The 22,008-nt window shown below is 52.0% G+C and overlaps 1 protein-coding gene and 1 pseudogene across 1 annotated transcript in view; one reads left to right on the top strand and one right to left on the bottom strand.

Moving 5' to 3' along the window:
* Positions 1–578: 578 nt before the first annotated feature.
* Positions 579–22,008, bottom strand: part of LOC135974929 (killer cell lectin-like receptor subfamily B member 1B allele A) — a gene marked incomplete at its 5' end in the record, with an annotated part of 51,866 nt that continues 30,436 nt past the window's right edge. Inside the window, one exon of the mRNA XM_065564268.1 lies at positions 579–1,207. Within this exon, the coding sequence (XP_065420340.1) occupies positions 1,165–1,207 (43 nt within the window). The remainder of the gene's footprint in view (positions 1,208–22,008) is intronic.
* On the top strand, positions 12,039–19,187 carry LOC135974669 (C-type lectin domain family 2 member D-like; annotated as a pseudogene).

Genomic DNA, 22,008 nt, shown 5'->3' with positions numbered 1-22,008 from the left:
CTGCAGGCTGGGACTTTTTTCCCAGAGCGGAAGATCACGGTAGGGGAAGTTGAAATGCCCATTGTGATCCTTGGAGATCCCGCTTACCCGTTAATGCCGTGGCTCATGAAACCCTACACAGGGAGCCTTGACAGCAGCAAGGAACGGTTCAACTACAGGCTGAGTCGGTGCCTAATGAGTGTGGAGTGTGCCTTTGGCCGTTTAAAGGGCCGCTGGCGACCTCTGTATGGGAAGCTGGACTTGGCCAAACACAGCATCCCCATGGGTATATCTGCGTGCTGTGCCCTCCATAATATTTGTGAAGGGAAGGGTGAAAGCTTCACTCAGGCATGGACCTCCAAGGTTCAACACCTGGAGGCTGAATTTGCACAGCCAGAGAGCAGGGCTATTAGAGGGGCCCAGCACGGGGCTGCAAGGATTAGGGATGCCTTGAGGGAGCAATTTGAGGCTGAAAACCAGCAGTGATATCTGGTGCCCTGCACGGGAGTGAAGTGCAGTGATTCCGTAGGAATCTGCTTGCAGTGCCTGTTTCTTTCCTGGGCTAAGGAGTCTTTTACTTTATGCAATAATAAAGACTGTTTTCAAAGCCAAAAAATCCATTTATTGAAAAGAAACACAACTGCTTGGGAATCAGAAAGGGCAAAGGGGGTGGAGTGGGGAACGGTACAATCACAGATTTGCGTATGTCCCGTCCTGTGTGCTGTGCAGTGAGTGCTGCACTTCAGGACAGCTATACTGCATGGTGACGGGGGTTGAGTGCAGTGGGTAAGGGTCGTAGTTTTCAGGGCTGGGTGGTGAAGATACTGGTGTTGGAGGCAGCTGGTGGTGGTAAGAACCCAGATGTTGGGGAAAGTGAGTTGGAGGTGACATTGGGGCACAAGGGAAAGAGTTTTGGGACAAGGGCTGTGGGGGCGGGGGGCATGGGTGTGGTAGTGCTCCGCCTGCATGGCTACGAGCGCCTGGATAGAGTCCGCTTGGCGCTCCAGGATGCTTATGAGCGGCTCCGTGCTTTGCTGCCGGTGCGCTGCGTTTTCCTGGCAGATTCTGCTTTCACTCTCCCTCCAGTCCTGTGCTTTTTGATTCTCTTTAAGAGATTGCTGCATCATTTCTTGCAGCATGTCTTTTTTGCTTTTTCGTGGTCTCTTCCTGAGTCTTTGCAGTCTGTCAGCAGGTGATAACAGGGATGTCTGAGGTCTCAAGGTTGCATCTGTATAGGCAAAATGCAACACTTAACAGAGGCAGCATTGTTCACACCAGACAGAGTTATGATTCCCCCACACTTAAGGAGGGCACACACAGCAGTCTACACAACAGCATAATTTTCCCATCCTAAAGAGAGCACACATAACCCACGGAAGCCCCAAAATGGTGAGTAAGGGGGACTGATTGTTTCACGGCTGTTGTGTCCTCTGGGTTTCTGTGCCTTGGGGAGAGACAACAGCTGCAGGGGGCACCTACACTGAACACTGTCCCAACATTTTCCACGGGAGTTCGTCCTGGACGATATCTCGCAGCTGAGGGTGACCTGGGAAGCAAAGGAGGATCTTCTACTGCAATGTGGCTTCTGCCCTGGCCCATATGCAGCTTGCCTGTGTGCAACAATGGTCCCCCCACCCCTTGCGGCACAGTGGTGCAGACACACACGTTGGCCTGACTGGGACAAGGAGCACAGTGGCTCTCCCAAGAAATCTGCGCAAGCGCATTGCCAATGTTCTGGATGAGACCTTTGAAGAGATTACCGAGGCTGATTACCGCGATGTGAGAGAGCACATCAATGCACTATTCCACATCTAGGCATGCAGCCCTAACCCTCCTCTCCCAAAAGGCCCGCAACACCGAAAAAAATCCTTCCCAAAAAACAAGCCGCTTACTGGGAACCTGCTCTTCTGTTTGTCCTCCACCAAGTACCGGCCGCTGCGGCTGGCTACCTTCCTCCTGACTCGAGAAGAGCTCCTGGCTGCATGGCTCCAGGGATTCCAGGGTATCTCCCCCCGCCCCACCACCCTCACTCCTGTTTTCCTCCTCCCCCCGCTCTGAAGTGTCCATGGCAGTGCTTGGATTGGAGGTGGGGTTGTCATAAACAGACAGTTAAGGGTTAATGCCTCTTTTACCTGTAAAGGGTTAAGAAGTTCACCTAGCCTAGCTGACACCTGACCCCAGAGGAACCAATGGGGGACAAGATGTTTCAAGAGGAAGGAGAGTCTCAGAGTTTAGTTTCAGTTTTTGTGCCGGAGTGAAAAGACCCAGGAATCAAACAGGGTAGTGAGTATTAAAGAAGAAATAAATTAGTTTATGTTTATTTTCTTTTGTGACTTGTCTTGTGCATTAGGGGGATAATCAAATTGGGATTTCTTTGGTGTAACTAAGGTTTTGCCCAGAGGAACATCCTCTGTGTTTTGAATCTGTTGTTTGTGAGAGTAGCTTGTATGCTAATCTCTCAGAGGTATTTCTTTTACCCCTTTTCTTTAATTAAAAGCCTTCTTTTTAAGAACCTGATTGATTTTTCCTTGTTTTAAGATCCAAGGGGGTTGGATCTGGACTCACCAGGAAATTGGTGGAGAAGTCTCTCAAAGCTACCCAGGGAAGGGTTATAGTACTTGGGAGGGAGATATTTTGGGGGGAGGAATATAGAGTTTCCCAAATGACTCATAAACAGCTGTTTTGAATGATTTGGGTGGTGGCAGCCGACTAATCTAAGCTGGTAATTAAGTTTAGGGGTTCTCATGCAGGTCCCCACATCTGTACCCTAAAGTTCAGAGTGGGGGTGAAATCTAAGTATCATGTCCAGCTCTTTGTAGAATCAGCAGGTTGTGGGGGGAGCACCCGAGCGGCCGTTAGCGTCACGGGCTTTGTGGTAGGCAGCTCCTTCACTTTAATCCTGCACTGCAGTGCATCCTTTTGCAGTGCATGTCCTTTGATATCTTCCCGAAGGTATCGTAATTCCTATGGCTGGAGCGCAGTTGGGACTGGACAGCTTCCTCCCCCCAAACACTGATGAGGTCCAGCAACTCGCCATTGCTCCATGCTGGGGCTCGCTTGGCGCATGGAGGCATGGTCACCTGGAAAGATTCACTGATAGCACTCCACGCCACGCCGGGCTGAGCAAACAGGAAGGGGATTTTTAAAATTCCCGGGGAATGTAAAGGGCGGGTCACATGGTCAGTTACCTGAGGCCAGGGCAGTAGAGTTTGAACTGATGACCAGAGTGGCTAGAACAGGTATTGTGGGATACTGCCGAATAATTCTGGAAGCCAGTCAGAGCACATTGGGTGGCCACACTGGCGCTGCAGAAGCGGCACAATACATGTTATTCCTCTCAGGGATGTGGAGTACCAGCAGCTCTGTCGCCGTGGAGACACGATGCTGTACGTGCCTTCCGAGTGTGGTCGGGGAGTCAGGTACAGCGCTGTGGGCGGCTTTATTGCGCTGTAACTCGCAAGTGTAGCCAAGGCCTCATTGTATGAGTAAAGGGCAGTAGAACTGTACTTAGCCTGAGGGCATCAAGAGAGAGGGTGGGGACCTGTCCCTCTCCACTGTTTAAAGCCAAAGCTGATTAGGCTCCATAGATAGTCTTTTGTTCTGTTAAGTGACCACTGCAGCTGAAATCACTGATAATCACGTCTAAGTGCTTAGTCCTGCTGTGGGACAGTGTTTCTGTGGAAGAGACAGCCCAGTCTGCACTAGCAGCGAGGTTCCCCCACTGAGAGCTCAGCTGAAATCACTGAGAGGTGGGTGAAACCTCAAGAGACCAACTCGCAGAGGTCACAGTGGCAGGTGGCAGCAGAAGGTGACGGCACAGGGCCATTGGCAACAGAGTGAACGGTGGCACAATGAATAGCGGTGGCCAGAGCGAACAGTGAGCAGCTGGAGGAACTAGCAAGGTGTCTTCTTGCCCCCCTGGGAGGTGTATTCACGTGAAAGCACCTCTGAACTCTGAGTGTCCACTGACCAAGGACAACACCGGTGAGTGTTAATGAGGCTGTTAATAATGCTGGAGACAGAACATAGTTCATGTGAACAAACATGGCTGTGGCATCATAATTTCTATTTAAGCAAGAGATACCACACACTACAAACTGGAGGCCAATGTTAAGTGCATTGTCACTTGTTCATCCTGAAGTTGAACACTGGTTCCAAACAAGACCAGCAAATGCTCACTATCTTTCTGCAAGAAACTTAACTGACTGGCTAGAAGCATGTGGTGAAAAAGTGAAGAACTTTCTCACCACATTCAAAAAATTTGCATACATGGCTGATGAATGCACCGATGCAAATGGGCATCAAGTATTAAGTCATTCTGTACATTATCTTGATGTCGGTGTAGGCCAGTAGATGCATTTCTAGATGTTCAAGTTATAGAAGACACATCGGCTGCATGTGTGACAACCCACATCTTAGAAGAGTTAAATGCTTGTCAATTGGACCCCAAACAGATGGCTGCTTGTGCATTTGATGGAGCTGCAAACTTCTCTGGAAGAAATGGTGGAGTACAAGCTTTGCTCAGAGAAAACGGTGTGACGTTGTGCAGTCTATATGGTTTTATAAAAACTTGATAATAAGTCAATATAATGTAACTGAGATAGTTTTAGAGAAAATACGGTAATAAGTGAATGTAAGTAACTGGGATATGCCTCATGCAAAAGGTCTCTTGTAAGGTATCATTACAAAGCTTATAATCTACTGAGTGTGATCATCTGATTTGTATAAATGTACCACTCTTGTATCTAAAACTAGAAATATAAAATGTAACTCTGAGGGCCTATTGTAATTGTGTAAAGTGTGGACCATTAATGATGGTTTGGAATCTTGATGACTCCCATTGTCTGCAGATGGCTGTATTTACCTGTGAGTCTTCCTGTATATGTGTGTGCTGGCAAGTGAGTAATGAAGTCTTGCAGTGACATGTGATCATGTCACCTGAACTGGAATCCATCTTTAACCTGGTGCTTTTCCAGTGAGGGGGGGTGGAAACCCAGAGAGACAAAGAGTTCCCGCCTTATGCAAAAGATATATAAAGGGGGGGAAGAGAACAGAGAAAGGAGAGAAGCCATCATGAAGAATCCCTAGCTACCACCTGAGCTGCAACAAGAGCTGTACCAGGGGAAAGAATTGTGCCCAGGCTTGGAAGGTGTCCAGTCTGAGAAAAACTTACTGAAACATCTCTGAGGGTGAGATTATCTGTATTTAGTTTGATTAGGCATAGATCTGCGCATTTTATTCTATTTTGCTTGGTGACTTACTTTGTTCTGTCTGTTACTACTTTGAACCACTTAAATCCTACTGTCTGTATTTAATAAAATCACTTTTTATTTAGTAATTTACTCAGAGTATGTATTAATACCTGGGGGAGCAAACAACTGTGCATATCTCTCTATCAGTGTTATAGAGGGCGAACAATTTATGAGTTTGCCCTGCATAAGCTTTATGCAGGGTAAAACGGATTTATTTGGGTTTAGACCCCATTGGGAGTTGGGCATCTGAGTGCTAAAGACAAGCGCACAACTGTGAGCTGTTTTCAGGTAAACTTGCAGCTTTGGGACAGGAGATTCAGACCCTGGATCTGTGTCTGGAGCCAAACAGGAGTGTCTGGCTCAGCAAGACAGGGTGCTGGAGTCCTGAGCTGGCAGGGAAAACAGAAGCAGGGGTAGTCTTTGCACATCGGGTGGCAGCTCCCAAGGGGGTTTCTGTGATCCAACCCGTCACAGTAACGGTAACCCTAATCTCTCCTATACACACTGCAGAGGCCATCTACTCCAACTAGCGCTAGTACGAGCTGCAGAATCTTCAAAAGACATTAAACAAGCTATATATTTAATGTCTTCATTATATTCTTTTTCCAGCAAGAGTCCAAAAAGACTGAATATCTTGGAAAATATAGAAGATATAGTGGGACTGAATTTCAAATTAGTCCAACCTGGGAAAACCCACTGGCTTTCTCATGAGCGATCCTTGGCTGTTGTCTTAAAATTACTCCAGCCATTATTACTGGCTTTGGAAAATATCTACCAAGATGGGATGGATCTAAGTAGTGAGGCTGGTGGGTTACTTTTGCTACTACGTTCAGAGAAGACTATTGCCGTTCTCTCTCTCGTAAGTCTACTGTTGAAATCACTTGGGTCATTAAACAATGTCATCCAGGCATCTGCTACAACAGTAGTAGATCTTTGTCCAGCAATAGAAGCTACATTTGGATCAATCCGAGAGCTATCCATTGAAAAAGTACTGGAAGAAGCAAAGACTTCAGTCCAGAAGTTGACTAATGAAGGCATTTATATTGAATCCTTAAGTGAAGAGGACAAGAAGTGTTTGTTAAGCCAGCTGAAAAAGTACACGGACTTGATTCTTACAAATCTACAATAGCAATTTCTGGATTCTACTCAACTTCTGCATAGCTTTTACAGATCCCTGTCCTATAAAACACTGACAGTTGAGTGGAGTGAGGCACTACCAGCAATGGGGCTGCCATGTACTCGGGAAGAATAGAGAATTTGAACACAGAGTGGAATATCATATGATGAATGAATGAAGATTTGACTTCAACTTCTCTTTTTTTATAGTCACTGGTGGCTCAACCGGGTCTTTGTGCTGTTTCCTGGGATGAAAGAAGTAAGAATTCCTCTCTTGCTACTCCCAGTCACAACCGCTACAGTTGAGCATTCTTTTTCATCATTGAATAGAATTTTGTGTTCTGAAAGAAGTTACCTTTGCCTGATCATGTGAATGAACTAATGAGCATATCAACTGAAGGAATGGAAGTACCGGATACACGAGAAGCCACCAAAGGTATTGCATTCAAGAAGTTCATTAACAGAGTTGTGCAAAATTATAACAAGAAACCAAGAAGGATGTAGACGTAGTGCTTCATAGAAGGCTTGAGTAGCCAACTTTAATTTGTGTGATGATTTTAAAACATGAGTTAAATCTAATAAAATGGTGATGAAACCTTTTTCAGTTTTTACTGTGGTGTCATACAACCCACCTTCACCATCACAGTCTCACTCCTCATCGGCCCTAACCCCCCACCCCCATGTAAATTCAGCCCCCTTCTCCCCCCCCCCCCAATTTCAATTCCTGGGGAAAACACTGTGCTGGTGTGTCACTGAAATGAGCTGTAGAACGCAGCACAGACACCGCCATTAACGCCGTGTGAAACCCACCAGTTAGTGACCTCGGCAGTGCAGGGTCCCGTAGCGCTATTGACTCCCCCACCTGCACAGACAGCATGTGTTAGCGCAGAGGGCGGCTGTTTGTGGTGAACGTGAGCCCGGCTGTATCCCCAATAGTCTGGGGCAGGGGGGCTGTGAGACTGTCAGGGGTGGGATTTATCTATTGCCCTGGGATCTGATCACTGGGCCCCAGGAGGGTTTAGCAGCTGGCAGAGGGGGTGAATCCAGGTCTGTCTGCATTAGGAATCCTCTGGGCCGATGTAACAACATTGATACAGTAACTCCTCACTTAAAGTTGTCCTGGTTAACATTGTTACATTGCTGATCAATTAGGGAACATGCTTGTTTAAAGTTGTGCAATGCTCCCTTTGGCAGCTGCCTGCTTTGTCTACTGCTTGCAGGAAGAGCAGCCCACTGCAGCTAGCTGGTGGGTAGGGTTACCATACGTCCGGATTTCCCCGGACATGTCCGGCTATTTGGTGCTCAAATCCCCGTCCGGGGGGAAATCCCAAAAAGCCGGACATGTCCGGAGAAATAGGGAGGCAGCATAAGCCAGGGTCCGCCCGGCCCCAGCACGACCTGCCGGGTCCGCAGTGTAGCCCAGCCGCCCACTACATTGTAGCGAGCTCGGGCGGGGGAAGGGGAGGCGCAGCCACAGAAGGCGGCGGAGGGGCCGCTGCTGCCCCTGGGGGCCGGGCAGACCGCGCGCCCCAGCCGAGCCCGCAGGACCACTGGGAGGCCGGGCCCAGCCAGTGGCTTGGGCTTCCCTCATGGGCGGGGACTCCCCGGCCACTGGGGGATCCTTCCTGCGGCCCAGTCACCCCGCGCGGCAGGAAGGAGGCTGCAGCGCGGGGCAGGGAGTGCGGTGTGTGCCGGGGCTGCAGGGACCCGCGCTGCCCCAATCGCCGCTGAGTATCCGAAGCCCCTGCCAGGCAGAGGCTGCCTGGGGAGTGGGGGAGCAGGTCAGGCCGGGGCATAGAGGCTGCAGGGGCAGGGGGGTGCAGGGGCAGGGCAGGCGTGGGGGTGCAGAGTCTGCAGGGCGAGGAGGAGCAGGGCAGGCAGGGGCATAGAGGCTGCAGGGGCAGGGGGGTGCAGGGGCAGGGCAGGCGGGGGGCGCAGACGCTGCAGGGGCGGGGGGGGTGCAGGGGCTGCAGGGCCAGTGGGGAGCAGGGGCCACAGAGGCTGCAGGGGCGGTGCAGGGGCTGCAGGGCGAGGAGGAGCAGGGCAGGCAGGGGCATAGAGGCTGCAGGGGCAGGGCAGGCGGGGGGGCGCAGAGGCTGCAGGGGCGGGGGGGCGCAGGGGCTGCAGGGCCAGTGGGGAGCAGGGGGCACAGAGGCTGCAGGAGCGGGGGGGGTGCAGGGACTGCAGGGCGAGTGGGGAGCAGGGAAGCACTTAGCAACTCCCAACCAAGATCAGAGCGGGAGGGAGGAGGGGGAATGTGGGGTGCTCAGAGGAGGGGGCAGAGTTGGGGAAGGGACTTTGGGGAAGGGGTTGGAATGGGGGTGGAGAAGGGGTGGGGTTGGGGCGGGGCCAGGTGTGGGGAAGGGGCGGCATTGGGGCAGGGCCGGGGGCGGGACCGGGGCCCCGTGGAGTGTCCTCTCTTTTAAATGTTTGAATATGGTAACCCTACTAGTGGGGGCTTGGAACCAGGGTGGACCGGCAGCCCCCTATCAGCTCCCCGCTCCCCTAAGTTCCCTGTGCAGCAGCTGTCTGCAGTTCAGCTGTGTCCCTCCCCCCACTGCCATGTGCTGCTCCTGCCCTCTGCCTTGGAGCTGCTCCCTGAGACTCCTGCTTGCTGGGGGGGCGGGAGGGAAGGAAGAGGGGGGCTAATGTCAGGGTGTTCCCCTGCTCCTGCCCCCCGCTTACCCCATCTTCCATAGAGCAGGGGGGATACTCAGGACGGAGGGAGCTTGCAGCAGCTGCAGTCTCAGGCCTTGGCTACACTTGCCAGTTACAGCAGTGCACTTAAGGGAAATGCGCATATCTCCCTCCATTCCTGCTGCCTTGTGTAGAGAGAGTTAACCCTTGAGGGCTCAGCCAATTGCTAGTTCATCACCTCAACCAAGCTTCACAGTCATCATCACTGTGTACCAGTATTAAATTGTTTGTTTAAAACTTATTATGTGTGTGTGTGTGTATATATATATAATATACTCTTTTGTCTGGTGAAAAAAATTTCCCTGGAACCTAACCCCCTCATTTATATTAATTTGCTTAGAGTCATATTTTTCAGGAACATAACAACAACGTTAAGTGAGGAGTTACTGTACAGTTGAATTAGTGCGAACGGCTAACGTAGATGAGCTGCAGTGGTGCAGAAAGGGGATTGCCCTGATGCTGGTGACTGCAGTAAGTTACCAGAGCAGGACACGCTGCTCCAGCACATCTGTGTGAGGGGTTTGTAGTAATGCAACTTCCTCACCATCATTACACCGGTGCCAGCTGCCCTGCTACAGGCAGGCCGTGAGTCCCAGATCTCTGCTGCACTGGCCGGCTGTTGGAATGGGCAGCATTGGCTCACCCAGCGTAAGGTGGGATCTGGGAGGTTGGGGTTCCACCTGTGGGTACAGGGAGCCCCCAGAACGCAGTGGGGTCAGATGGCGGAGATGGCACCAGTCAGGGGCTCCTTGCTGTGCCCTGCCCCTGTCCCTCCTAGGCAGTACTGGAAGAAGCTCACAGGCTTAGCAGCCTTTCTCCTGGGGGCCTGTATGTTCCCTGTATGTTCCCTGTATGGGATGTGCAATGTGAAATTGTGCCCCACACGGCTGCAGCAGCTCCCTGAAATGAGTGACACAAATCACACACTGAGCAGGACTATATAGCATTATATGCACTGACTGCCCTGCCCCGTTCGTGTGTGAGCACTAGTGTGTACAGCACACTGCACCCATTACAGCTCCAGGGAAATACATGTCTGGCGCATGACCTACTCATTCTTTGATCACCGCTGCCTCAGCTGCTAATGTTCTCCCGAGCTTACATGTGTCCCATGCACAAGGGGAGGCTTAAAAACCAGCTGTGGAGTTACTGGTGCAACATGAGGAGCAAAAAAAGTGACTTGCACAAAAATGGCTGGAGGCATTTGAGGTCAGACTCTTCCCTCCCCCAAAAGGAAACAATAGGAGATCCCCCTGAGGCTGACAGCGAGCAGGAGTGACTGGTGGTGCTGGTGGGGGGCAGGGGAGGCAGGGAAGGGTGCACTAACTGACATGGTGTTTGGAATGGCTTAGCAACTCTTCCCATAGTGACTCTAATAACCCTGCCTCTGGTTATTCACCTACTGCACTGACCTTGCCAATAGCTCCTTGGTGTGAGTTATGGGTGGCCCCACTGCTGCTGCTCTCTCTGGCACTGAAAGGGTTACACTGCAGGCAGAGCAGCTGGGTATTCTAGCTTCAGAAGTGGTGGGCCGAGTCCTCATTTATTCACTCTGATTTAAGGTGTCACGTGCCAGTCATACATTTTAACGTTTTTAGAAGGTCTCTTTCTATAAGTCTATAATATAGAACTAAACTATTGTTGTATGTAAAGTAAATAAGGTTTCTAAAATGTTTAAGAAGCTTCATTTAAAATTAAATTAAAATGCAGAGCCCCCCGGACCGGTGGCCAGGACCCGGGCAGTGTGAGTGCCACTGAAAATCAATATTTGTAATGCCCCTCTGCCATGTACATTGGCCAAACCGGACAGTCTCTACGCAAAAGAATAAATGGACACAAATCTGACATCATGAATCATAACATTCAAAAACCAGTAGGAGAACATTTCAACCTCTCTGGTCACTCAATAACAGACCTAAAGGTGGCAATTTTGCAACAGAAAAGCTTCAAAAACAGACTCCAATGAGAAACTGCTGAACTTGAATTAATATGCAAATTAGACACTATCAATTTAGGCTTGAATAGAGACTGAAAATGGCTGAGCCATTACACACATTGAATCTGTTTCCCCATGTTAAGTATTCTCACACCTCTTGTCCAACTGTCTGTACTGGGCTATCTTGATTATCTCAACAAAAGTTTTTTCTCTTACTTAATTAGCCTCGAGTTGGTAGGACAACTCCCACCTTTTCATGCTCTCTGTATGTGCGTGTATATATATCCTTACTATATGTTCCATTCTATGCATCCAAAGAAGTGGGCTGTAGCTCGCGAAAGCTTATGCTCAAATAAATGTGTTAGTCTCTAAGGTGCCACAAGTACTCCTGTTCTTTTTGCGGCTACAGACTAACACGGCTGCTACTCTGAAACCTGTAGGTAAGAAGTGCATCAAATTGCAATTGGCCAGTCAGTGTAACTGGCCATTTCCTGTTACTGGAGCTCTGGCGCCACCTTGTGGTATTTCATGTCCCTGACTGAAAGTTACTTCACTTCCTTCTCAGTTATTCACCTGCCTTTTGTTTCTCTGTTGAACGTCCGACTGTTGCTCTTGTGCGTGGGGTGAAATGCTCTGAGCTGTGTTGGTCCCCCCAGGCTGGGAGTGTCACAGGAATCCTTCCTGCCAGGCAAACGTATCACAACAAGCGTCTCCATCACCCTGCATCTGGCTGTGCTGGGTGGGCCCGGGCAGTGGGTGTTCAGTCTCCTGAAGGGAAGGGATTTTGTTCCCATCTTCATCTCAACCTGCTTCTCCTGGGAAACCAAGTGCAGAGCAGGGGGAGGGAGCCAGCAGCCCAGGCTAGCAGAACTCCTCAGGGTAACAGTCCTGGCAAATCCTGCTGAACTCAACTTCTTATCCAGTCAAATATCAAAGAGGTAGCCATGTTAGTCTGGATCTGTAAAAGCAGCAGAGTCCTGTGGCACCTTATAGACTAACAGACGTATAGGAGCATGAGCTTTCGTGGGTGAATACCTACTTCACATGCATCCGAAGAAATGGGTATTCACCCACGGAAGCTCATGCTCCAATATGGCTGTTAGTCTATAAGGTGCCACAGGACTCTTTGCTTCTTATCCAGTGTCACGCTTCTTCCCCTTGATATCTGTCCCCTCCCTCTGCAGCTCCCTGCCCACCCCCTGCTCAACGCTCCACTTGGGCCTGGTTCTCTGCGCTTTGAAGCACGAGCTGTTTGTCAGCTGCATCACTAATGAACGTGAACCAGAGACAGTGGCCCAGTGAAACCAGGGTCAGATAACCCCCCTCTGGGGCTGGATTCCCAGCATCCTCCCGGCTCCCTCACGCCCTCCCTGCAGCTGCCAGGGGAGTCTCAGAAGCCTGGGGTGCCGGGGCTCATCTCTCCCCACAGATGGGCAGCTCCCCTCTTACACCACGTGTTACTGTCTCATTTCAGTGTTGCTATCTGGGCGTTCTTCAGCTGCTCTGGGCCCCGCATGTCCGGACGGCTGGATCGGACACCGAGGGAAATGCTACTATTTCTCAGAGGTCGAAGGGAACTGGACCTACACCAGAGACACTGCTCTTCCCTCGGCGCCTCCCTGGCTGCGATCGAAACCCTGCAGGACCTGGTGAGAGAGACTCTCACTGCAATGGCCTGGCCTCAGCACAGCGGCTGCTGCTGCAGTAGGACCTGGGCTCTGCCCCTGTGGGGCGAGGAGCAGCTCTGAGCCCTCTCGTGCTGGGAGGCCAGAGTGAATGGATGCCAGGCCTGGCTGGGCCCGGGGCTCCTCTAGTGTCAGTGTGTGACTGTGGGATCACCCACTCTCAGCCCTCCCAATAGGAGACTGCCCCTCTCTAGGGCTGGGCTGGCTCAGGTGTCTGCTGGGCTGTATGGGACTGGAGAGGGAGCTGAGATCCCAGCTTGACTTGAAGAGCCAGTGCTCCTAGGTAGGCAAAAGGGCAGCCAGCTTGGGGGGTGGGGAGGTCCTCTTAGCCCTGGCCCCTTCTGGCTGATGGGGTGGGGAGTAGGGTTACCATACGTCCGGTTTTTCCCGGACATGTCCGGCTTTTCGGCACTCAAACCCCCGTCCAGGGGGAATTGCCAAAAAGCCGAACATGTCCGGGAAAATGCCAGCCAGGCACTTCCCCTCCCACGGCGGCTCTGCTCCTCCCCTGACTCTTCAGCTCTGTTTAAGAGCCGAGCTGCCCGAGCGCTATGGGCTTCAGGCAGCCCCCTTGCCTCCGGACCCCAGCCGCCGGCCGGGCACTTCCCCTCCCGGGCTCCGGCGGCACAGGGTCTGGAGGCATGGGGACTGCCCGAAGCCGGTAGCGCTGGGGCAGCTCGGCTCTTAAACAGAGCCAAAGAGTCAGGGGAGGAGCAGAGCCTCCAGCCGCGGCGGCTCTGCTCCTCCCCGACTCTTTGGCTCTGTTTAAGAGCCGAGCGCTATGGGCTTTGGGCAGCCCCCGTGCCTCCGGACCCTGCGCCGCTGGAGCCCGGGAGGGGAAGTGCCCGGCCAGGGGCGCAGGGTCCGGAGGCAAGGGGGCTGCCTGAAGCCCAAGCGCTACCGGCTTCACGGTTTGCTGGGCAGCCTCCAGACCCTGCGCCCCCGGCTGGGCGCTTCCCCTCCCGGGTTCCAGCTGCGCTGGGGAAGCGCCGGCCGGGGGCGAAGGGTCTGGGGGCTGCTCAGCAAACTGTGAAGCCGGTAGCGCTTGGGCAGCCCTTTCCGTGTGGCTGGGAGTGGGAGGGAGGAGGGGCGGAGTCAGGGCGGGGAAGGGGCGGAGTTGGGGCGGGGCTGGGGGTGGGTAAATGGGCGGGGCCAGGGCCCGTGGAGGGTCCTCTTTTTTTATTTGTTAGATATGGTAACCCTAGTGGGGAGTGCGTCTTCTCTCAGTCTTGGCTCCTCCCAGCTTTCCCTACTCAGATCATCTCTCTCCTTCCCCTTCCCCTGTGATGGTGAGGGGAGCTCAGCTGCTCTGTAAGGAGATGGGGGTTTTCACCCACAACCTGGCCTGGCATGGAGTGCAGGGGGAGCTTAGACCCAGCAGCACCCAAGAGCTGCCCCAGCCCAGGGCAGATTGGTGTTGGGGGGGGGAGCTGGGTTTGGGGTGGGAGGGTTAATACTGAATTACCCAGAACTGGGCAAGAGGGAGGAGAAAATCCCCAGCCACCCCCTGGAAACACTCAGAGCCCTTCCGTGTATAACTGGGATTCCCTGCCCAGAACCTGGGGGAGCAGCAGGGTCAGGGCTCTGAGACCACCTCTCCCTCTGCTGTTTTTAGGATTTCATGCTGCACTATAAAGGCAAATTTGACCACTGGATCGGCCTCTGGAGGGACCTGGGGCAGCCCTGGAAATGGGCCAATGGCACCGAATTCAACAACCTGTGAGTCCTCTGTGAATTCCCTGGGCTTTGGGTTCCTGGTGTCTGAGATACTGAGTTCTGGTCGACCCACCAGTCAGTGCTGTGGAAACAGCCAGCGAGCACTCGGGTTCTTATGTACTCGGTGTATTAGTGATGGGTGAAAGTCGGTGTCTCCTCCTGGGAGATTGGCTGAAGCCTTCAGCTCTGTCTGGCTGTAATGAGGCCCCTGAATTTGTAACAAGGCATCTATTTTTAAAGATGCCTGATAGCCACAAGTGCTGAGTGCCTGGGGCTGCCATGGGAACAGCAGAGATGGCCCAGACGATATCCCAAGACTGATTTCGGCGGGATCTGGGTGGAATCAAATAACCAACCCCACTTGAACCAATAGCAGGTTTAATCGTGGACTATCTGTGCTAAAAGAACGGCAGAATAGGTCACGCTGGTTGGGGAATGGCACTATATGTGGAGGAAAGCATAGAGTCAAGTACAATAAAAATCTTAAATGAATCCAACTGTACCATGGAATCTCTAAGAATAGAAATCCCACACTTGAAGAATGAGAATCTAGTAGTAGGAAAATACTGCTGACCAGTATGGTGACTGATTTTGTAGCTCTCTAATCTCTCTGAAGTACACTGTATTAGCTAGCCTTTTATAACTAACTTTTACAAAACACACAGGTCATAGTGACCCCTAGTAAATCAGCACTTTTCCTAACTGTCAATAAACTACTTATCAAAAATATTCCTAACAATCTTAATCATAATAATACTTCTAGATCAAAGGCTCCCAAATTCAAAGTTTTCCGTCCATTTTTTTCCTGTCTCAATTGTTAACTTTTTCTCTCCCCTCCTCCCATTCTGATTGGCAGAAACTGCCGGCTAGTTTTGACCTGGCCTCTAAAAGCCTGTTTTTCAAATTAACCCTTATGTTGTGGAGTTCTATTTTATTAATTCATGGTGGCTGAATGCACATAATATGGTTGCAATTAGCTTGATCACATTCTGGGGCACACACACCCCTCAGATCCAGGGTATAACATGCTCTGGGTGACCCTAAATCTCCGACTGCCAGAAGCTGGTACGGGATGACAGGATGGATCACTCAATGATTGACCAGTTCTGTTCATTCCCTCTGAAGCACTTGTCACTGGCCAGTATTGGAGGACAGGACACTGGGCTAGAGGGACCGTTGGTCTGACCCAGTGTGGCCGCTCTTATGTGCTTACAGCTGAATCGCATTTTAAAAAGAAGCCCTTTGTGGTTGGTGGGAAGCTGGAAAATGTGCCCCCAGTGGGCTTAGGAAGCTGGTCAGTTGACAACCTGTTATTTGATCCCAGTCAGATATTGTCATGTGTTCCAGCAGGAGTGCCCCGAGGTAGGCAGAGCCTGCCTTTGTGATGGCATCATGGAGCCATGTGTTAGGAAGTCTGCTTGGGGGTGCGGGGGAGGTGTCTGTCTACACTGTGCCTGATACCCGGCCCCCCAGCCCAGTGGACAGGCTGGATCTAGCTCAGCAGAAATAATAATGACCCCCCCCCCCACCCCAGGGTCCAAGATCGGGTGTCTGGCTCGAGCTGCCGCCTACATCACAATGTCCACACTGCTATTAACCCGAGCTAGCAAGAGCCGGTCTACCTGGGCTGGGAGCTGCTCTCCCAGCTGCGCTGCAGACATAGCGCTGATATCCTGAGCGCTCAGGGCACGTCTACACTGCAAAAAATACCCACGGCAGCGAGCCTCAGAGCCCAGAGCTACAGACTCGGATTCCGCTGCCCTGGGGGGGCCACCCCAGCAGAAGGCTCTGGGTGCATCATTGTCGCCTGAGCCTCCCACCCCAGCACATGGCTACTGAGTAGCCAGGATGGGACCATGAGGGAGGATTTGCCTGTGGGCCTGGATCCCGCCCTGTTCCCAGGTGGGACGTGCTGGCCTCCAGCGCTCACGGGAAGCTCTGTGTGAGTGGCTGGGGTCACACCACAGCCCCTGGGTTTGTGCTGCAGTCTCTGTGCTGCTGGCGTTTCAGTCCAGGCACACCCCCCCCCACCCCCCAATGCAGCCTGGCTTGATGGGCCTCTGGCCTGAGAGCTGCTGTAAACTGTTCAGGGAGCCCTGCACCCAGCTCTTGTGTGCGGTGTTACTGCTGCTCCTCGCCACGCCGACACTGACCTGGAACCTGTGCCCGGGGCAGTTTGGGTTGTTTGTTTGGATAGGTTGTGCCTGTAGGGGCCTATCCAAATGTGCTGGGGGGAAGAATTGGGGTTAAAATACCCCTTCCGCCCCCCCAGCATAAAGTCTCCATGGAGGCCAGTTGATCTTAGAATCTCTCTTGGCCTTGCTGCCCCACTGCCCCCTTTCTAGCTGCCCCCTTCTGACGGGGGACTAGGGACTGGGTCTGTCGCAGGTGCAGGAGTGGGAATCATGAGGGGCTGTGAGTGCAGCAGCTCCCTGCACTGTGCGAGTGTCTCCCCCTGTCTGTGACTGACGGGAAACGCCCAACTCCTGACACCAGCTCCCTGGTTCTGTCTTGCAGGTTCCCGATAGGAGGAGGAGGTGACTGCGCGTATCTGAATGATGAGAATGGGCTCAGCAGCTTGCGATGCACCAGTGAGAGACACTGGATCTGCACCAAATGTGATGCATTTACACAGGCACAGGAGGCTGCCGCGGAAGGGGGGACTCATAAGAAGAGTATTGTAGATCAGTCCGGCTTTTCCGGGACTAATCTCTTTACCATGTAATAAAATCAATGGAAATATAAATCTTGTACTTCCATTTCCGTGTATAGTATATAGAACAGTATAAACAAGTCACTGTATGAAATTTTAGTTTGCACTGACTGCTAGTGTTTTTGATGTAGCCTGTTGTAAAACTAGGCAAATATCTAGATGAGTTAAGGGAAGATCCCTGGCTAAGAACTACTGGCCTACATAATAGTTCACCAAAGGGGGCATGTGAGGTCTGTACCAAGAGCCAGTAGACCAATGGTCACCATAATCAGTGCGAGACGTCTGTACAGATACTACATAAGGAGCAGTGTATCTAGACTGACAATGATGCCCTGAAGGTCTTGGAGTTAAGGCAGGTCACAGGAGGTGATATACCTCAGATGTTCCTTTCAGACAGGTGGTAAGTAAGGTTACCTCCCTGTCTGGCCATCTGTGTATTGTGTGCCTGATGTTGGGTGCCTATTTGTGCACTGAACCAGGTGCAAAATGAGAGATTGCAAAATCCACAAAAGAGAAAATCTACAGGAAGAAACTAACAGAGGTGTGTGTCCATCTCTCCTGTTTAAGCATAAAGACAAAGGATTGGTCTGGTCTATCTTGGTGTGCAGAGACATACTGGATCCTTTCCCTTGGAGACAAACTGACAGCACACATGTCTCATGAAAGAAGGGTCACAGCCAGGCTGGCTGTAAAGCATTGCAAGGATTTTGGGTGAGCTGGACTTGGTTAGACAGGAGACGAGCTTGTTAATTTAGTCTAGGCTCTAGAATGGGTGTTATGATTTTATTTTATATGTAACCATTTGTTTCCCCCGCTTCTACTTGAATCTCGGCTTTGTTGAACTGATGCCTGATTTTGCTATGAACATATGTAAGCGCTGTGTGTTAAGTGGAGCAGTGATCTGAGCTGGAACTGGTAAGCAGGGGCAGGGGGGTTACTGTTCCTTTGAAAATAGTGAATCTGAATATTGCCAGTGTCCAGGGGACCTGGGGCTGGACGCTCCAGACAGATGCTCAGAGGGCTTGAGGGCAGAGTGGGCCTATTGCTACCCTGCAGTGACTGTAGGCCCAGCAGCGAGCGCCTGTGGCTAGTGGAGTTGGGGAACTGACCCCCGGCAGGCACAGACAAGGCTCCCTCAGGCAAAGGGCAGGAGGTGGCCAGGTGCCGCCCAGCCCTGGGTACCCTGGGAAGCAGCACAGGGAATAACTTACTGCAGGTTTGGGGCAGTTATAAATTACACCTCAGGGCCCCAGCCCAGGGAGAAGTGCCGAGGGGAGGAGCTGTGACTGTGAGGGGCACCTGAGTCCCGGCACCTCCCAGGGCTCTGCTCTGCCTAAAGCCACAATCCCACCCCGTGAGTAGGGCTCTACCAAATTAGTGACCATGAAAAACGCGTCACAGACCGGGAAATCTGATCTCCTCTGTGAAATCTGGCTATGGGTTTTGTTTTGTTTGGTTTGGTTTTTTTGCAGTATTTCCATCCTTACTTCTGTGCTGCCTTCAGAGCTGGGTGGCCGCAGAACGGCGGCTGCTGGCCAAGTGGCCCAGCTCTGAAGGCAGCACCGCTGCTAGCAACAGTGGAATGGTATGGGGGTGCGGTTGTCACTTTGGGGGGCGGGGCAGGGCCAAGCTTATGGGTAGGTGATGTGGGCAAATGCCCAGGACACTGTGGTCAGGGGGGAACACCACTCCCCCACAGCCAGCCCAAGGCCCCTTTAACCAGGGCCGGCTCCAGGCACCAGCCTAGCAAGCAGGTGCCTGGGGTGGCCAATGAAGAGGGGGCGGCACGTCCGGCCCTTCGGCCGCCGAATTGCTGCCGTAGAATGAAGCGGCAGTAGAGCTGCTGCCGATCACGATCACAGCTTTTTTTTTTTTGCTGCTTGGGGCGGCAAAAATGCTAGAGCCGGCCCTGCCTTTAACCTCCAAGTGCTGGACCTGGAACCGGGGAGGGGCAGGGCTGGGGGTGCCCCGGTTGGGGCCTCCTACCATGTTCTGGGCTCCAGCTGCTAGTCCCAGCCAGGCTGGGGAGGAACAGGACTTGCTTTTCCCCCGCATGGGCAGCTCCCAGGGCCAGGTCAGAGCCACCTCCAGGAATTCCCCCAGCTGCAGAAAGTTCTGGCTGGGAGCCCAGCTGTGCAGCACTGCTGCCAGCTGCAGCAGAGAAATAAGGCTATTGTAGGGGGGGGGGTCATGGTATTGCCACCCTTGAGACCCCCCCATACCCCTCTTTTTGGGATGGGATCCACACAGTTACAACGTGGTGACATTTCAGATTTAAATAGCTTAAAACTGAAATTTCAGATTTTTTAAAATCCCATGACTGTGAAATTTACCAAAATGGACCGTGAATTTGGTAGGGCCCTACCCATGAGACTAAACACAGGATACTTCATGTTACAGATCCTCAGCTGCACTGTTTATATCACGGAAGCTTCTTTCTGGCAGATCCATTTGAGCTCGGCATGACACATCTCAGACTGAACCCGGCTGCCTTTCATCCACCCGCAGCTGTTCCCGTCAGCCGAGCCAGAGTTAAAGAGAGTCAGTGTCATTGTGGTCCCTGTAACAAGGAAGGGCCCAGAGGTGAGTCTTTCCTCCCCCTCACTCTAATGGGAAGCTTGGCTCTGGTGTTGTCCTTCATCTCTGTAACTTTCCTGCAGAGCGTCAGGCGAGAAGACATTCCAGGATGTGAGATGAGTTAGGGCAGCGGCTCTCAACCTTTCCAGACTACTGCACCCAGTAGGGTGACCAGATGTCCCGATTTTATAGGGACAGTCCTGATATTTGCGGCTTTTTTTTTATATGGGCTCCTATTACCCCCCACCCCCCATCCTGATTTGTCACACTTGCTATCCGGTCACCCCAGCACCCCTTTCAGGAGTCTAATTTGTCTTGCGTACCTCCAAGTTTCACCTCACTTAAAAACGACTTGCTTACAAAATCAGACAAAAATACAGAAGTGTCACAGCCACTATTACTGAAAAATTGCTGCCTTTCTCCTTTTTACCATATAATTATAAAATCAATTGGAATATAAGTATTGTAGTTAGATTTCAATGTATCGTATATAGAGCAATATAAACAAGTCATTGTATGAAATTGTAGTTTGTACTGACTTCTCTAGTGCTTTTTATGTAGCCTGTTGTAAAACTAGGCTAATATCAAGATGAGTTGATGGACTCCCTGGAAGGCCTGTGTGTACCTCAAGGGGTACATGTGCCCCTGCTTGAGAACCACTGAGTTAGCGGGTCTGTAGCAAGGAACAAACAAGGCTGAATCTCATGGGGTTGGTGACCTGGTACTCAGGGCCGGCGCAGCCCATTTGGCGACCTAGGTGGTCGCCTAGGGCACCGGAATTTGGGGGTGGCAACCGCGGCGGCAGGATTTCAGGGGCGGGACCTCCACCGTGCCTGTCGGGGGTGGCATTTCGGGGCAGGACCTTCCGCCGCCCATCAGGGGCAGCATTTTGGGGGCACTGCCTATGGCTGCGAAAAGTTGGCGGCACTCCTGCTGGTACTTGTTCATTGGAAGCGCCACCTTGATCTCCCGCATCTCAGCTTTCCTTTAAAAACAAAGTTTGATGGTGAGAGGAAACTGGCACCACGTGACCTGGGTAACGGGACGGCTGCAGGGAGCCTGAGGACTTGTCTGGATGAACCATTAGGGCTGGATTCACAAAGGGACTTAAGAGGCTAATGGCCACTTCAGGCACCTCCATCCCAGAACCACGTCCCCCTGGGATTCACCAAACCCCGGCTCAGCTGCCACCAAATGCTGGAAGTGCTTGAACTCGCTCGGTGCCTCAATTTTCTGAGTAAAAGTTTACTAGGTGTCTGTGTGTGCTGCTGCCTCCCTCTAGGCTGCTGGCTGCCTAAGCCCCAGTGTGATCCATGAGCCAGTCTCTGCCTGACTTGCCTCGGGGCCCCAAGCCAGTCGGCATGTTCAAAGGACTTGTACCAGCTTGGGCCCCACAGGTGAGCGCTAGGGTGACCAGATGTCCCAATTTTATAGGGACAGTCCCAATATTTGGGGTTTTTTCTTATATAGGCTCCTATTACCCCCCACCCCCATCCTGATTTTTTACATTTGCTATCTGGTCACCCTAGCGAGCTCCCACAAACTGGCAGGGAGGAGCAAGCACTTCCTGGTAATGTTTAGCCCAGGGGTTCGGGCACTGACCTGGAAAGTAGGAGTCCCCAGCTCAAGTCCCCCTGGTAGCTGGGTAGGAGAAGAGATTTGACAGGTGTCTCCCACCTCTTAGGTGCACCCTCTCACCACTGAGCTAGGGGATAGTCTGAGGTGTGTGTGTGTGTGGGGGGGGGGCTCCCTTATTCTCTCCTGTTAAGACTATTCCAGACTGGGGATAAAGAGGAATTGGAGCAGAGAGACTAACTGTCACCTCCGGGCATGATGCAAAGAGATGATTTCTAGCCCCCACCAGTGACTGCTGCTTGGAGCACCTGGTCCTGGCACCCGCAATGGGGGAGACAATTATTGATTTAGTCCCAAATGGCGTACAGGATCTGCTGAACTGCCCGACAATAGTGACCATAGTGTAATGACATTTAGCATCCCTGGAGGGGACATAATACCAAACCAGCCCACCACAGTGACATTTCACCTCTAAAAGGGGAACCACACAAGCATGAGGATGCTTACTGGATGGAAATAGCTTTCACCAGCGTAAAATGCCTCCTAGCAGCATGAACACTACTTAAAAATACCGTAAGAGAGGCTCAGACTAAGGGCTTGTCTACACTTACAGCGCTGCAGTGAAGACACTACCTGCACTGACCAGAGAGCTTCTCCCATCAGTGTAGTCAATCCCCCCTCCCCAAGAGCGGTAGCTATGGCGACAGGAGAAACGCTCCCGTCAACATAGCGCTGTCTACACTGGGGGTGAGGTCAGGATAC

This window comes from Chrysemys picta, chromosome 12 (assembly GCF_011386835.1).
Source record: "Chrysemys picta bellii isolate R12L10 chromosome 12, ASM1138683v2, whole genome shotgun sequence".
Lineage (NCBI taxonomy): Eukaryota > Metazoa > Chordata > Testudines > Emydidae > Chrysemys > Chrysemys picta.
This window is presented reverse-complemented; position numbering and strand designations above follow the sequence as displayed.